Source organism: Oreochromis niloticus, linkage group LG7 (genome assembly GCF_001858045.2).
Source record: "Oreochromis niloticus isolate F11D_XX linkage group LG7, O_niloticus_UMD_NMBU, whole genome shotgun sequence".
NCBI classification, from domain to species: domain Eukaryota; kingdom Metazoa; phylum Chordata; class Actinopteri; order Cichliformes; family Cichlidae; genus Oreochromis; species Oreochromis niloticus.
The window spans coordinates 60,097,510-60,116,218 of record NC_031972.2 but is presented as its reverse complement, the minus strand read 5'-3'; the positions used below and the strand labels follow the sequence as shown (position 1 = coordinate 60,116,218).

Sequence of the window (18,709 nt, the reverse complement as noted above, 5' to 3'; positions counted from 1 at the left end):
CATGTGAATTCCCCTTCTCGATCTACCATCATCTGACAGTGTCACTCTCTTTTTATATTTTAAACAGTTTTAAAAAGATAGTAACTAAACTGCAGTAGTGGACAAGCCATTTCAATCTGACTCAAGTCACACCTGAAGTTTGACATTTTTCAATACAATGCCACAAGCAGCACCATAACACCTTATTCTGACGATAGGAAGGCAGGTAAATAGCATGTTAGAGCTTAAGATCTTCTTACAAGAAATGTGGCTAAAAACATCACAGAGGGTGAAGTCATAACAGAAATCAGGAACTGTACAGGAAGCTTGTTCAGACTTTGCTGAAACCATTTTAGACGTCAGTTAGACTTTATGGTGATTTTGGCTGTTAGTTAGGCAGTATAACCACAGATTCAGCCTTCAATGCTCCCGCTTCTCACGAGTGCTGATCTGTTGTTTTGCTCATGCTTGAAGTTTAGACAAGTTTGACTTTGTAATGCCAGCAAAGGCGTCAGCCAATCAAGTCGCATTTATTCAAATGCTCCAGACTTCGTCATAAAAATATCCTCAGAGTGCGAGGTGGGTGCGGTATCAAAATTTAGGATGGCTTGGCTTGGCTGCCATGCCTTGTGATCATTGGTTATTGTTGCTATGATGACTGCGCCAGCAAAGCATCTGTGTGAATCCTGCCTTAGTGCTACTGTTATATTTATACTGCATCGCCCGTTATGCACTAAATAGCACAAAGACATTAATCTATATGATTAATTTTTCTTTTTCAAATACTTTTATCAAGTATATGAACTTGACGAAATTTGAGATCTGTAAAATAAAAAGACACAAAAAGCCAGAACCTATCATATGACTCGCATTACTCCCATAGTGCTGGATATTGATACACTACCCACAGGTGATACAGTGCCTTTTTAAGTGTACATTACGTTGGACTCTTGCTCAGATCGGGCAGCCTGAAGCAGTGCTCCACTTAGGCGCTGTACTTTCCATTCGCTCGCTCTTCGTTCAGCATTACCAACCCATCACTCACAAGCAAGGGGATTAAACATCTGTCAAAGCCTACCCATTTCACCCAGCAGGAAAAGACACATTTAGGCGTCGCACATCTCTCCAGTGATTTAACATCCTGTCTGACTCTGAATAGGGACAGATGAGGTCATTCAGCTCTGAAATAATGCGCTCCGTCTAAAATATCACAGTACACAGATAGAGTGCAGCTAGTTAACAAACAGATTTAGGCTAAAAAGTGATACGTGTATGTATCACCATACCAAGAGGTGGTAGCCTCAGCTAAAACCAGTGGTTGGTTCTTGTGAGTATGTCTCCCACCATAATATGTTGTTGTCTCTAGATCTCCTTTATTCACCATTACAAGCACTCACAGGTTTCTCATCTGTCTCCATTTGATTCCCTGCAGAGCTTCATCTTTCCTATGAACTACACTGTCCCTTCCCCCACCTTATAATTTCTTTTAACTGTCTTACAATCAACCATTTTATCAAAAGCAACCTTATCACCTTCCTCCCTCCCCATTAACTGGTTAATTAAAGAAAAAAATGAGATATCGCTTATTCCTTTATCTCTTTTGATCATCCTGTTTTTCTCTCATCTCTCCAAATCAGCCACTCTTTTTCACTAGATCTCTTTCTTCCACCATCCTTATGCTCACACTCTCCTCACTTCCTTCTTCCATTGGTCTTGGCAGGGGTGTCCTTCGCCCTAGGTTTGTATTCAGAGTGATTACACGCTTGGTTAACTCATTCATGGACTCCATACTGTTGGTGACGCACACTGGACACGTTCCTGCTGGCCTCCAATGCATTTAGATCACACATGCTCACCTTAACTGCATAGTTTCACTCTATACAAAGAGCTCATTTAACATGCAGGTAAACACATACTCTCAACATGACCAAATGCCATCACTGGATATGAGGCATGACCGTCTATCACAAAGCCAATCTGCTTTGTTTTTCATAAACAAATATTTATTAAATAGAACCAACTATAACTTTTCTCAGGTGGAGAACGTGGACTACCACCAAATACACTCAGTAACATCCACAGACAGGCAGAGGTCTTTTCTTTTATATGTAGGTCTTTACTTTCCTCATTTCTTCTAAAACCAAACTACATCAGATCGCTGTGCAAAATATTTCAGGTCTGAAAGCACTGTCTGGGCAAAATATGATTATTTCATGAGTTTGGGGGAAAAGGGAAGAGAAATTAAGGACCTATAAAAAAATTAAAATTCATAACAGAGAGCTGATGTTATTTAAAACAAGTTACTGCAAGAACCAGTTAGTGAAACCAGGAAAACCAGTGTCATAGGGAGGGGAAAAACACAAGTTAAACAATGACTACAAGAAACCTGTGTCTACCAAAGCAGTCAAATGCTCTTTATGCAAAGCAGACCATGCATGGAAAACCTGCATGAAATACCAAACAGGCCACTCAGAAGCAAATGTGTTATTTACCAAGTCTGTGTAATATCTAACAAACAACCCGGTTTTCTTTGTTGTTTTTTTAAGTTACTGGAAAACGTGCGTGGGCACAATTGATAAAGCCTGAGATTATGACTTATGAGCAGACTGTCTTGGACAACAAGTTAACTATCTTTACAGAGCTAACAGCCAGCCTACACTGAGTTCAGGGAACAGACTTGGAGCATTGTTATCTACCAGAAAAAACCGAGCAGACATGTAGAAACTCCCCTAACAACGGGCCTCCACCCTTCCTCATCGCTGATGTGCTTTTTTAGTGCTGCAGCAAGCCAAAAAAGATAAACAGTCAGCAAAAACAATAACCTGATTAATGTTTAAGTCCGAGCCATTTGTGTATGTGATGACACCTCGAGTTTTTAATTTCACATTTCAGGTTTGGATTTCAACTTGCAAACGCACCTTTGAGTGCAACGTCGCTGACGCCCTACTTTGATTAGAGACAAACGAGACCAGACAATCCAGTGTCTGAAGACTTTGCATAGCAAATACGCAAGTAAAAGCAAGACAACACATCTGAAGTCTACAACAATGCTCTGGGCTGTCAGGGTTTGGAAAGTTACTCCGTCGCTTCCACTGATTTCAAATGTTAAGCCCGAGCACACCGATCGTGGCTTTGAACTTTGGTTGTATAGCAGGTATCGTCACCGAGGCTGATAAATGCAGTCCTTATCACGAGCTTTCACTCAAAACTCATGACTTGTGCAGCCTCGAGCTAAAAATAACGCAGCTTTAACAGCATCACCAACCTCTGTCAGGTGTCAACCGCTACATCAAGGCAGAAAACTACACAAACGCCCTAGAAATCCCTGCGCGCTTCACTTCGCTGACAAAAACATACACGCTGTGCTTCAAGATGTGCACGGTGCACACACATTCTCCATCGGCGAGCTTCCTCTCTAAAACCAGAACCTCTGCTGTGCCTCAAAGGTTGCACATTAGACAAGTTAGCACGACTGCTAGCAGCGGTTCCCCTCCGTCAAAGCGACCAGCGCACCTTGCGCTGGGAAATAAGGGAAACCGCTCATAGCCGCGTTAGCAGCGCTGACAAGCCGCTAACCTAAAGTCCATCACCTCAGCAATGAGGTCAGCGTCCAGTAAACTGCCATGTATAGCAATATTATCACGACCTACTCCGGGAGCTGCCATCCTTGGCTAGTTATCTGCGGGCCGAAGAGATGCCGAAAAATACCACCTGGCCCTGGGTAACGCTATCATGAGGCCGGTTAACCGTTGCCAGCTTTGCTAGCCTCGCCGGAGCGAAGCTAAGCTAAGCAACACGCCAACCGTTTACACACAGATTAAAGCGAGAATTTAACACTGTTGAACACGACAGCGCACCTGCATAACGCCGACTCCTGTGGTGTCAGCTGCAGAGAAGGGAATTTGCAGGCAGCATCAGAAAGACTGCGCAGCTGACCTGTCACATAAGAGAGGATGCTATAGCTAGGCAAGTTAGCTGTCTGTACTCACCCCATTAACCAATCCATGGTGCTGTTTGTGGCTAGCTTAGCTAATGTTAGCTGGCAGGGGATAAATCCACCAGGAGCTGGAGGCAACCCCCTAGTTTATCCAGCCACCACCCTCGCTACACTAGCTGACTGGCCCCCCGAGTCCTGTTGCTCTTTCCCCGCGGGGCCCGCGTCTCTTCCCAGTCGATGGATCCCGGCCGCTCAAACGCAAACGCCGCTTGAACTTCAAGCGATTGTTCTTGTTTTGATCCCCCAGTTAGCTCGGATCATGAAGCGGCAGGAACACAGTCGGATCAGTCTGTTAGCTGGTAGCGGGATTGAAGCATTGAGTGACTTTGAGCACGAAGGCAAGATGAGGAGAGGAGAGCAGCAGTGCGAGTCTGTCTTGCGTCGCGGTGTGTCCAGTATTCAGTAGCGCCGCGTTAGACTTGACCACTGGGATGTCGCTGGTCAGACCGGTAACCTCTGTCATGAAGCCTTGTATGGCCACTGTGCTAGCTGCCAGCCTGAACCTTCACTGGAGCTGCTGCTGCTTTCTGAACGAAGTCTAAATCGGAGTCCGGAAGTAAACACAGACCCGACCCACTCTGTCTCTTGTGCGTAAAATGCGTGTGAACGCAGATGCAATGGGATATGTAGTTGGGGAATTAAAAATAGTGGGGGTAAAACCGGTTGGTTTGGCGTGATCACGCAACGAAGACAAATCCAACACCAAACACGTTCACGCGCTAATGGAACGATTACCGTCCTGTGGATGTGGATCTTAGCGGGCTTGGGCGTTATAACACAAAGTAAAGACACTTGCCATTTTATTCTAGGTTAGTGACTCCCAGTTGGATCGTTCATGTCAAGTCAGCGTGGGCCTTCTGCTCAGCCATTTGCGATTTTGTTTTTTCATTTATTCAGCTTTAATTCTGGATTGAGCAAAGATGACAAGCCAAACAATTAAAAAATATTACAGAACAAAACTGTGGACTTTCTAGATGGTACTCTTATTATAAGTGAGAAAATAATTAAATATATGCACCTCTTTATGGGGAAAATTGCTATACTTGCGTACAAAAAAATAATTACAGATCAAAATTAAGTTCTCAGTTATTGTGAGACAACCATTTGTAAATATCTTCAAAAGTATTTAATGCACAAAATATATTTAAATATACATACCACACACACACACACACACACACACACACATATATATATATATATATACATATATACATATAACTATGCATCAAATTTCACGACAACTATTATGTGTATCCAAACTTTGGAACATAGAATTTTTGGTCAAATCAGAGATGGCCAAGCAGAAGGACCATAGTGATTTAAGATGAAATGACCCAGCTTGGAAATGAAGATCCTTTGTCATGAAACTGGATTACCAAGCATGCAGCTGCCAGCAGGTCAACAAAAGCAGGTTGGGTATTATTGGAACCAATAATGCTATTCGTTTGTGTTATCATACCTGCATGCTTAAACCTCGGTTGTGCTTTATTCTTTTACAAGAATCAGTCTTTTCATTTATCTGTGGTCAGATATTTATCCAGCATGAGATAACTCATAAAAGTCTATGGGGAAATCTTTCTGTCCATAGTGTTTTCATTCTTATAACACACATAGGAAGAGCTCTTCCTATAAATGCTGCTGGGGGCCATACATCTCAATAGGAAGCAATTCATACATGCTGACCTTTCACTGTGAACCTGTCCAGCCAGGCAGCTACAGTAATGAGCAGTGTATCACTGGCTATGTTCTTAGTTATAAAGCTCTGTTAGCTCTCTGAAACAGATTGTCCTCCCACAGAAACTGTGTTTTATGTCTAGTGATATTTCAGCTGTTAGCACTTCTCTAATGTGAAGACCTGCAGTCTAAAAAAAATCATAGATGAATAATATCTCCTGTTCTCTGTTTTTAAATCATTTGGAAAACTCGTTTTATTTATTTTTATTCCAGTTTCAAAGAATTGGGTCAAAAAGTGTTTTTTATTTTTAATTAGAATAACAGTAATTGTTATTTACAGACCAGTTTTGTTTTGCACAGTGGTAGTTAATTGCCATTTTTAAACCTGCTTGTCTTATAACAGGATATATGTTTCATTATAATTCACCATGCACCAGACTTTCCCCTTCACTAGCTTTTCCTTAGTCAATTTCTTCTCATTCTTTCCCCACCATTTTCCTCTTAAAGAAAAGCATCGATCAGACAGATGCATTTTGGAAAAAAAATGACATCAATATGTACTTTGCTCTGTAAAAAGGACTGCAGCCCTGCTGCCTCCTATCTGAGACATCATTAGAGCAAGACGTATAGCCGTCATCAGCCCTTAACTCTCCCCTCCTCATCCTCCTCCGTCTGTATCAGCCTCCCTTTGCTTCCTATTCCTTCCCTTCCTCTGTCATGCTCCACTATGCATCCTCGGGCGTCTATAAATAACAGTATCACACAGGCGACAGAGAGGGCATTCAGAACAGGAGCCCTGTTAACAGCAGGCAGATCCACACGATTGGTTCGTTGACGCTCCAGCGTCCAGCTGGCCACCAATCGATTCGGTGTGGGGCGGAGTTTCTGTATTGATTGACAAAAAGCTGATGAGTAGTTCAAAACACGTGTAATTCCATTGAAGGCCACGCGAGGGAGGTGTGGGATGCTTGTTGACGCTACAGTTTGGAATCAGCTGATCCAGTGTTTGGGATTGTTAGCAACACAAAGCACAAGCACGACACAGAGAGGAAGTCTCTTTTAAACATACACCAGACTCGCCTTTTCAAAGCTTAATTTCTAGAGATACACAATACTTCTGCCAGTCAGACAATTCCTTATAAAAGCTTCCAAAACTCTGGATTATCCTGTGAATTTTCCAAAATATTGTGTCATTGTTTGCAGAATTAGACACAAAATCCAGTTTGCCTTCAGTTAACTGGGGAGAAAATACTGGGATCTCATGCTAATTATTATAAGCTGAACAAATGATAACATGCGTGCACTTTTATAGGGAAATTCATAGGGAAATGCTTATGTAGTCAAAATATCTGTTCTAAATGTTTGATGTATCTGGTTGACATCTAGTCTGTTTTAATTAATTAATTAAAGTTCACTGGGGCCCTCCTCAGCTCTTCCCAGGAGGTTGTTCCTCCGATGATCCTCCTTGGGCTCTCGCACTCAGGGGGCCTATGGATGTCTGAGGCCTGGATCTCCTCCATGCCTGCTTCATGACCTGGGGGACGGGGCTGTGGCTCCCCACACCCCCCTAGCAGATCGTTACATGGAGAAACCTTTTGAATACAAGCGCGCTCATCCACCCAGGTGTACACACACGGGTGCTCACAGACACAAACTTTACCTTTTCTTGGCTGCTACCTCAAAGCACATTGTGCGCTGTCGGTCTTGTGTGCTGCACAACAACATTCAATATTTAGTATCTACTGTTATTTACACTTAGCTAGATATTGCGATGGTGTTGTGTTTATTATGTTGCTCCCTTTTTTGCTTGTTTTCTTTTTTTTTCTCAACAGGTGATCCAGCTGATTTTTTTCTTCCCCTCCCCTCTTTTCATTCCTCCGCTCGCTTTCTTTCTTTCTTTCTTTCTTTCTTTCTTTCTTTCTTTCTTTCTTTCTTTCTTTCCTATCCCCCAGTCATGTCTGTCCCGTCTGTAACTACTGAAAATAAAATAAATAAATAATAATAACATAGGTCAATCAAATGGACCAATATGGCAAGGCCATGATGATCCACATGGTAAAGTAAATCCATTTTTCTTTGTCTTCAGATAATAATTCTGATGGCTAAAGAACCAAACGGGACAGGCAAAAAAAAAAAGATTAATACTTAATCTGTGCACTGCAGCAGAAGAAACATTAGATGTTTTTTAAAGTCACATTTTAACTGATTTTTTTTGCCAAAAACAGTTTTTTGAACTGGGGAAACATTTGCAGATATTCTTTACAGTATGCCCCCTCCTCTTCTCAGTTCATTAAATAAAAACACACCCACAGATATAAAGAGTGTTTTCTAGAGGGAACTGTAAAATAACTTTTGGCCATCAGGCTTTGCTAATCGAGCAGCACTTACCTGGAATATCAACAACTCTTAAACTAAAACACTGGTTACTGAATAATCAAACATGTCATCAAGTTGTGAAAACTAGTGTTTTCGCTACTTGTGTACCCTTTTGTAATGGTGTGCATGTGACTTTGTGTCTGTATGTGAGCAGCCACGGGACTTGGGTACCTTGCACGCACCTTGAGTCGACCATAAACTCCTCTGTATGGCAAAGTGTTCTAGGGTCAAATGTGAGGCCATTCATCTGAGAGATAAAGCAAGTTTCAAATGGGGTCATGCAACAGGACAACGATCCCAAGCACAGCAGCAAATTTACAACAGAATGACTGACAAAGAAAAGAATCAAGATGCTGCAATGCCCAGCTGATGTCCAGACCTCACACTGACTGAAATGCTGTGGAACTTGTGTAAGTGAGCTACGCACAAACAAATGCCCACAAATGTCAGTGAACTGAAGCAACATTGTAAAGCAGAATGGGCCCAAATTCCTCCATAAAGATATGAGAGACTGATAAAGTCATAAAGAAAACAATTACTCTAAGTTATTACTGCTAAAGGTGATTCTATAACCTGCTGTGTCATGGAGGAAACACAGTGAAAAACCTTTCTTTTTCACATGACTCCATGCATACGTTATTTATTAGTCATATACAAATGTCAACCTGCCAGCAACATGCTCCTGAAAGTTAGCCTGTACTGCTAAATCTCGCACAGTTACATGATTTAACCAAGTGTTCATGTTACCTAATGTGCACCATCTCCTTTAATGCAAAATAAACAGAAACATAAACCATGTTTATAGCACACTGCCATTGTAAAATTCATGACAATACTTCAGCATACCACTGTGAATGAACCTCAGTCTGCAGTGACCTCAGGTGTTCAGTGAACCATGTTTACCTCTTTCAAGGGTATGACCTCCAGCTTGACTTCAGAGAAGCAGGTTGTGCCAGAGATGTGCTCTGTGGGAAAATGAGCTGGGCTCTGGTCAGGTGCTCGTCTGAGTTAGCCAAGGTCATTTCCTGAAATCCATCCACTCGTCGATACAGAGTCAGCCAGGGGGTCGATATGTTCCCATTGCACAGCACCCCGGCCAGTACGGTGGATGAAAGAGATCTGCAGCCGTACCCAGTGCGTCATGCCTAATCTTAGACATACAGTCAGCAAATGCAATAAAAACAGCAACTATTCAACGTAATACAATCCAAGATCAATCCTACTTTAAATACCATCTTTGCTGAGTTTGTTATAGTCAGTTTTAAAATAAACCTGTGATCTTGTTTGTGGTTTATTATAACTTGCATATTAAATACAGGTAGTAGAATATATATTACACCTTGCAATGTATTACAAAACACCTATTTACATACAAAAAATAAGGAAACACAGGTTTACTTATTAACTATCAGGGTGACCCAAGTACTTCTGATCATGAAAAAGATATGTTGTAGTGGCTGCATTGTGCTGTTGCTTTCCTTTTAAGTTGTACACCTGCTGTAGCTCCATACATTTGTTTCCCGATCACAGCATGTTGTAATGATCACACAGTGCTGACTCTTCAGAACTCAGGATCAACCAAAACATGGCCATTTTTACTGGTAGACTTAAACAACCGAGCTTGGACTTGGGCCTCTTTCTTTTTCAAAAACTTTAAAGCTTTTTTTGGGATCGAAAATAAGATTATTGTGAAAGCTCGCACACACAAGCACACATACCTATAGATCAGCTCAGTGCTGCAGGGTGAGTGAAGCTGCGCCATGACTGATATGATTTATTCATAGCTGGCAGCAGTAACTCAAAAAGCCATTAGGAGGCATTAAAACGGAGACACCTCACATTACTCTTGCATGAATAATAAATGCTTAATAGATTCAATGAGGCGTATGCAGATGTGAGTTTTTTTTAGCTTTATTACAACACTATTTTGCCTACTAAAGAACTAAAAGTATGTTCTGCTTGGAGGTGCTTGATTGCAAAAAGACACTTGATTCATTCTTGAATCTAAAAGAAACTCAAATGAAACCTGCAAGTTAAACTCAGTTTGTTTTGGAATCTTTTTAAATCAGACTTATGTAACCTCAGGATAATTTGTTTGTGAACCTTTAATAGCAGAACTGCAGAAATATTTATGTTGAAATAGGTAAACATCCCCTCAGTTGGATACAGTGTGCATGTGAGTGTGTGAGTGTGTGTGTGTGGTTGTGTAAGACATGTTTACTGTTAGCAGGCTGATCTCATATCACCGATGGATTAATTTTCAGTTTCTCAATAATGATCACATAACATAAGGTGATGATAATGGCTGTTTGCATGACTGGGTTTCAAAACGTCGGCACCGCCAAGTCTGTCTGCCTGTGTGTCTTTTCAGTATATGATGTGTGTGTGTGTTTGCTGTAGTGCTTGTGTCATTGCTGGCTCCACACTGACGGCTGATGTCTTAGTGCGTGAGTCAGTCTTAGCCACATTACTCATGTCTGCAGACCTACCTGGCTCCAGTGTGCCGATGCTTTAAAGATGGACAGAGGTGGAGGGGGTGGAGAAGCAGAAGGTGGATGTGACTCTCTCAGACTAAATTCATGCTGTTGTGATTCTAAAAGAGGACAGAAGTTTAACCAGGAGACTGTTTGACCCAAGACTCTGAAACTAATTTGGGATTTTCAAAAAGAAAAAGCTGCACTTGCTGCACAGTTTTGCCTCCGGTACGTTAAACCCAGAGCGACTCGTCTTCAGAGCAGTCAAATCATGCTGTTTTAATGCAGTAAATTTTCCATGACCACAGTGATGCAGCCCCCCCTCCCCCTCTCTGTTTCTAGCAAATCAGACATGAAGTCATTTTCAGCCAGAAGCAAGTCAACAGAAATAACTTGCATGTGGCTCTGAGGTCATGGGCAGAGAGAGGAGAAATGATAACAGAGCAGCAGCCACAAATACTGAGTGTCAGCAGCAAGCAGTCCACAGAGTGAGATATTCCGTCTTTGTCTTAGCAACATACAAGTCATCGTGTCTCTGTGATTGTTAAAGCTGTCCTCCCCAAGCAACGGGTCTAATTACGTGCACCAGTGTTTACAGTCAGAATTTTGGGATTTTTGCTCTAAATTCCAGAGCTGTAATCAACAGAAAATGCCTCTAAATATGGAACACTCACTACATGTGAGGTATTGTCATCACTGTGTTGTTTACTCTTAACCCAGCTCTAAAAAGTAGGTCACATTTTTTTCTCAATAAAAATGATGTAGTCAGACTGTAAATATTATTTACAAAACCAATAAAATTGTTCAGAAACAGTAATGAAAATGTTCAGCTACAATACAACAATAGTGTGTTTTCTACCCAACCAAGAAAAGTCACAAAGTTCAAATTGAAAGTATTTGAAAGCAGTTCCCTTTTATCCACCCCGCTGACCATAAAAGAGGTCCCATTCAGATTGGGTGTTGTGTGAAAAGACAAAGGCCTGCATTTTAAATCTGATGTAAAAGTCAGCAAAGTGTATACCTGTTGACGCTCAGATTTACTGATTCAGTAAGGATTGCATGAATAAAGATAAAAGGCTGAGGTTCAGTAACTAAAGACCATTTAAAAAAAAGGCTAAACACAATACCTGCAGACCACTGTGGGTACAGTATAGTAGAGTAAGTAAAGGCTCAGTTGGGATACTGAACCAGTCTTGCATACTGTGGTCTGTACTCTGTGCAACTATTTTTGTTTATTTTTGGCTCTCAGTGGGATGATGCAGTGTCTGAAATAAGTGGAACCACATCCACCTGAAGCACTGTCTTCTTCTGTGGTGGTCCAGGATGTGGTTTTTGGAGGTGCGGATGCTGAGATATGGGGTACACGCTGTGTGCTGCTGACTAGCCTGTGTGTGTATCTGTGTGTGTGTGTGTGTGTTGACATGCTGATGGGGTTTGGAGCAGGGCAGAGTGCTGATGGGGCTGATGTGGTGAAAGAGAGAGAGAGTTGCAGTTTGTTCTACTGAAAGACAGAGACAGATGTCAGCAGCACCAGCTGCTTCAGTCAGCACATTGAGCATACATACACATGCTCATTTACAGTGATGAAGAGTTGCTTTGCTCACACACGTGGTATGTACGGAGAGGAAATGAAGATAGACTTTCCGTCTCTCATTCTCATTTCGTTTCATTTCAGAAAGCAGAAACTGTGGGAAACCTGAGGCCCAACGGGCTGATGTAGATTCAATCTGCTGCTGGCTTCACTAGTGGAACAAAAATATTGATCGCCTCTCACCTTCCTGTCAGGGGACAAAAGTGGAGCTGCTGAGGTTGACTAGCAGCCAGCAGTAGGTGGCAGCAGTCAGTTACACAACACCTGAATGAGTAATCAAGGCCCAGTGTCTGCTTTCTGCTGCTGTTGTGTGCGCATATATGCAAGCCCCTCATCACTCAACCACACTCCAGCTCCACTATAGATGCAACTTATACTGAACCTGTCTCTGTAGCCTAAGAAAATCACCCAGGTGGATGCATGATTGTTACCATGACGCATTTCTGTAAGCACTTTTACTCTTATTGATATCAAAGGCTCCAGACAGCGCAGCGTGTCCCTCACAGCCTTTCTTTTTCCAGTGATTTGCCTGTCTAGACACCCCCTCTTGTCTTGCTGTAACGCTGCAGGCTGTAATACACAGGTGGCCATGACAACACTAACTGCATTAGGCTGGATTACCTGAGGCCTGCTGAGCCTCTGAGCCAACCAGGGATTCCTCCTCACCACAGGCTTCACACACAGACACACGCCTGTTGCTTAAGAAACTAATGATCTCCCTGTGTTCATTTATTTAGCTCATTTCACAGTGGTGAGTTGTAACTCATGTAGAAATGAAGGCCCGTTCATGATGGCCCTCAAGACTGCATGAGGGGAACAGCAGAAAGGGACACTGGACACATATGTTTGTACCAAGGCTGCTGCTGGCCTGGTATAGACCAGAGGGGAACTACCACAGTCTGCCTGGCCTCCCAGTCCAAAGAGCTCCACTTTTCTCCTGCTTGCGTGAGAGATGGATAGGGATGAGAGAGAGGTTAGGGAGAGGGAGTCAGACAGAGAGAAATAGTAGGACGAGCAGGCTGCCAGACTACAGGGTTATATAAGGACAAGAGTTTTCCATGGGAAAAAAAAAAGGGGGCAAGAAATGCTGTTTGGAGTCAGCCATCCTAAGTGACGCGTGGAAAAGTGCGGAATGCTTTGCTGACGTAACTTTCGAGCAGGGAAAGAGCCTAATGAGTATGTGGCTGAGATTAAAGTGTGCAAAAGAAAAAGCACATAAAAAAGAAGGAGAGGAAGAGAAAGCGGGCATGTTCTGTGAAAATATGTGCGTGCGTGAGTCCACTTTGGATGTGAACGAGTGGAAAAGCGGAAAAAAGAGTGGCGTAGATTGCTGACGTAATGCTTCCAAACTGTTTCCATATAGAAGGCCTGGACCAGGCGCCAGGCAGCCCCTCAGCATACGTCTGGTACCCATCAGCCACTGTGAGAGGGAGGACACACACGCTATCATTCACCCACACATGCATGCTAACACATATGCAGCACATGTTAATGCACATACTGTTCACAGATGTAATGTTTAATTTACACACATTTCACTGTCACTACTATTTGTTGTCTGCATAAAACATGTACAAACTTATCTATGCACACACAGAGGGAAAGGAGCAGACATTAATAAAAGCACACACAAAACAAAGTAGATCCTTCCATATGACCCACAAGAGGTCTGTGGACATGACTCTGATGATGATGTAGATTTGCATTAAAAGAGTTCAAACTGTGCTCTCTACCACATCATCATAAAACCAAAGATGGAAAAAGTTGTGGTGAGTTGCGAGAGACTTCAGGAATCCATTTCTACTGTATTACTTCACACTAATATTCCACTTTGAGTGCTTATTTAAACAAAAACAAAAAAAAGGCACCACTGTTTGTGCTTTACACATAAACTTCCTATCCCGAGATGCTAACCAGAGTGCTCTGATTGTTCTTTGCTATGTGTGCTATGTGGTTTGACTCTGGTCACAGAGAGTATACACTGCCCTGGATTGTCATGTACTGTTTAAACGTGATATCCTGCATATTATGAAAAACACAATGTGACTCACAACTATTTACATAATTGTGATGTAGACTAAAATCACTGGTGCTTACTGTGCAGTCATTATGTCTCTGTCATGACCAGCTTCTGTTTCACCACACAAATCAACACAACTTACAAAACTGGTTGGGTTTGCCCAAATATAAATATATATATATATGTGTGTGTGTGTGTGTGTGTATAAAAACATCTCATGTATGCATGCAATACATGCATAAGATATCGGTCTAACATCCAAAGAATGCATACACTCATCAGCCACTTTATTGAGTACACCTATTCAACTGTTTGTTACCTCTAATATCTATGTTTTAAACTTGAGATGGTTGTTGGTGCCAGGCTGGCTGGTATACTTTAATGGGATTTTCCTGCACAACTATAGCTAAGCTTTACAGAGAATGGTCAGAAAAAGAGAAAATATCCAGTTAGGAACAGTTCTCTCTCTGTGTCAGTCTCTGTGGCAACATTCGGATAGGAGGGTCAGAATTTGGTGTAAATATGAAAACATGGATCCACCCAGCTTTGTATCAACTGTTCAGGCTGGTAGTGGTGTTTTCTTGACCAGCTGACTAGTTTGGGCTCCTTAGTACCAACTGAGCATCATTTATACATTACAGCCTACCTGAGTATTGTTACTGGCTAATGTCCACCCCTTTATGACCACAGTGCAGACACCTGCTGATGGCTCCTTCCTGCGTAACACACCACGTCGCAAAAGCTCAAATCATCTCAAACTTTCTTCTTGAACATGTCAATGAGTTCACTGTATTCAACAGTGAACTCCTGCACCTTTGGGATGTGGTGGAACGGGAGATTTGCATTATGGATGTACAGCCAACAAATCTGCATCAGCCGTGATGACAGTATGGACCGAAATCTCTAAGTACTGTTTCCAGCACCTTGTTGAGTGTGTGCCACGAAGAACTAAGCATTTCTGAGGGCAAACTAGTGCTACAAAGGCATACCTAATAAAGTTTCATATGCACACTTTTATCCCGCACCTAGACACACACACACACACACACACACACGCTCACTTTCTATCCACATGCACATTATTTGCATTCTTTCCAGCTGCCTGTCTGGCCTTCACCCTCCCATATATTTGTTTTACTAAACAATCTGCAAAGTAAGGGAGCACTCAGAGCTGTTGAAATATAAATGAAAAAAATAAAAAATAAAAAGCAGAGAAATTACCACGAAAAAAGGAATTGCTCTGAAAGCTATTTCAGGACACTGCACACTCGCAACAGGAAACCTGCAAAGAAGTGCAGACTACAGCAGAACAGAAAAGAGACTGTAGACAAAGCAGGTTACCCGAGATGCAGATCCGTATATAATACAAGCTGAGGGCACCTTGAAAAACAAAGGCACACACATATACGCATCTAGAGGGCGCATATTGTAAAGGGATTATCTGTTGTGATCCAGGTAATAAATATGCACACCAGCGTGGCAAGGAGGATGAAAGTGAGTAAATGGGATTTTACTGTGTATTTCATAGCCACGGTGGTCTTGTCAAGGGGAATTCCCATGATGGCAATAAAAGAGAGACACACTCAGAGAAGAAAAGCAGAGGGACTCAGCTGGAGATGGTGGTAATGTCATTACCTCTGCCTGTCTCTTATTGGACACGCTCATTAAGGCAGCATTGTGCTGAAGGCTAAGGGCCATCTGGTTTTGCATGTTGTTTGTGTGTTTGGACACGCTGAAAGGATTTGCTCCATCTTCTTCGCTCCTCCTCACCTCACTCATTTCCGCATTAGTTGTTTGGGCTAGACCAGATCAAATCGTGGGGCTTCAAGAGGGATGTCTTGTTTGCAGGAGAGATGTTGCTTGATTGCACAACGTGGAATTCCACCATGACATCATGAAACCAAAACTGCTTTTGTAGTGAAACCCCCACCGATGGTGCTCGATGAATGCCCCCCATGGATTCGGATGCTGTTTTTTGTAACATACGTGTACACTGTATTCTCTTGGGGCCAATGCCTCTCTTTGTCTTTTTCTTTCTCGCACAAACACACCACTACCTCATCTCAGTGTCTCATCCCCTAGAGGTAAGCATTGTTCAAACACATCACATCATTGGCAAACACCGCACCCTTGCCAGTCAGCCTCCCAGAAACAGAGGGATAAGGAAGAGGCCGAGGAGGAGACGAGCCGGAAAAGACCTGTGAACCTGTCGTGTGTGTGTGTGTTTGTGTGTGTGTGTGTGCTCTGAGTAAAAAAGAGGAAGCAAAGCCATAATACCAGACAGTGAGTCAATCTGGAAAACGGGGAAGAACAGGGTGATGTTTTTTAGAGGCATAACATGCCCCTTTCCTGTTCTCAGACACACATGTACACTCACCAAGAACTTTATATAGAACTTGTGCAATCCAACACTGTGGCTGTTTCAAGGCTTCCACATTTTCAGTAGTGACAAAATATTAGGGAATCTTTTTTTTTTACAGCTCAGATTGCAGTTATGCCACCACTTTTGTGTTACTGTCAACTGAAGCTGAAAACAAGTTTCATAAAAGTAGAATTTATGGTGCAGCTGTTTTGTTGAGTTGCATTAGATTGCACAAGTGTTCCTAGTTAAGGCTCAGGGAGTGTGTATATTGCCTGAAGGTGTGCTTCAGGTCACCATGTGGGGTAAAAATCTCTGATGGAGGCACCTAAAAGTCACCTTTGTGTAATTTCATCTGTTGGTGAGAAAAACTAAAAAGATTATATTTATGCATTTAAAATATGTATATCTGTTATTTTTTTGTACTTCAGTGTAAAATGTTTTACATTCATGTCTACTTTCTTACTTGGACAACAAGACTGGCACTGCTCTCATGTCTTTATAAACCCATAGCTAGCAACAAGCACCTTAGGAACTGGAAACAAAGAAACAGCGAGCTCTGTCCAGCTCTAATAAAAATCCCTGCTTTTCTTTTATTTATGTATTACTCCATTTTCTTCAAATGAAACCATGGAATATGCTTAGCTGTGATTTTTATAAGTGCTGAGGGTGGTTGAGGGTGTTGCCAGGCTATTTGGTTCCCTCTGTTTCCTGTCTTTAAGCGAAACTAAGCTAGCTGGATGTCCTTACCACCGATGACACTCAGCACACGTCCTCTCTTCTTGGCCAGAACAAAGCTTGTTGCTGGGCTGTGAGGGTGCATAAAGTATACTGTACAACCAGTGGTTAACAAATTTATTAGACCACCACCCAATGTAAGGTTTATGCTGCAGCTGCCCTAAATTAACAGTATTGGTAATTAACAAATTCATTTTTTAAATGTTTCTGTAACTAATAATCCACCCATATGTGGATGCTCTTTAATCGAAGTGATATTCAAATTTCTAAAATATAATTACTGTTTAATAGTTACAATAATAATAGCCTTTTTAAAAAAAAAATAAAAGCATATTTTTATTCTTAATTTACTTGGAAAATTACAGATATTTACTTTCAATCTAGAACGTGATTTTTTTTTAATGACAAGTGATATAATAAATTTGCGAAGAACTGTAAATATGACTATGTAAAAAAATCATGCATGAAAAATGTAAGCGAACACGATAACAAATTTAGGTTATTTTACATAAATGGAAATTTGCCTTTATTAAAAATCCAAAGTTATTTGGATTTGTCAACTTTTGTTTTACCTGCGACTGCATTGATGTTTTGGTTGTTGTTTTGGATTGTTGTCCTACGTTTGAGCTTTACTATCTGTAAATCCATTACCCTTAGTTGGACTCATTAAAAGAAGGTGTTTTGTATATGACAAGCTGTAAATAAAATAATCCGTCCCCTCCGTACTAAACTGCGATTAGTACAAGCTGCTAAATCTGCTGTCAGAGATCGGACATCCAAATACTTTAGGGACTTCAGACATCCTTCCTTCTAAGTTATCTTGAGCTACATTGTGAGAGTGAACATTTATATAGCAACAGTACCACATATTTACTCTAAAAAAGTTGAAAGACCTAGCTCAAATAGTTTTCTAGAATATAAAAAAACAATGCCAGAAAGCCATCTAATGACACCCCTACTTTCATTCACTGTAATATACTCGTCTTCTTTTTTGAAAGTAGGGACCTGAAATGTTGCTTAATTCTTATTAAGACATGTATCTTCTCTCTTGTTCTCTTCAAATTAGTCTTTGCATTTAACAATTCACAACCCTACCAGCATATGCAACCATGTGCCACTGACACTGCCGGAGAGCAAGAGGAAGAAAAAAAAAAAAAAAAATCAATGAAGCCCTGTTGTGTGGTCAGAGACGAGTTTGTTAAACAGAAAATCAATACTGAGCCTCTGCATCTCTGGATGTCGTAATGTGTTGTTAATCTGTTGGCGGAATTCCCTCCCCAGCCCTGATCGCACCCAATGTAAACACACAAAGAAGAAGAAGAAGCAGAGAGGAGTTTGTATTTTGTCATTTCTGTATTTTTGTCTCATTTTCACAAAAACATGAACAGGGGAAGGAAAAGCCTTTCAGTAGAACCTGAGGTATTTTTGCATCAAGCAGCCTAAGGTATCAGGATTTTCTTTTAAAAACTCATCGAAATTCATCAGTGTTCTTAGATGC

The 18,709-nt window shown here is 41.6% G+C and overlaps 1 protein-coding gene across 1 annotated transcript in view; it reads right to left on the bottom strand.

Moving 5' to 3' along the window:
• Positions 1-4,750, bottom strand: part of mob2a (MOB kinase activator 2a) — a 54,190-nt gene extending 49,440 nt beyond the window's left edge. Inside the window, exon 1 of the mRNA XM_005471050.3 lies at positions 3,969-4,750. Within this exon, the coding sequence (XP_005471107.1) occupies positions 3,969-3,985 (17 nt within the window). The 5' untranslated portion in view covers positions 3,986-4,750. The remainder of the gene's footprint in view (positions 1-3,968) is intronic.
• Between the last annotated feature and the right edge of the window lie 13,959 nt (positions 4,751-18,709).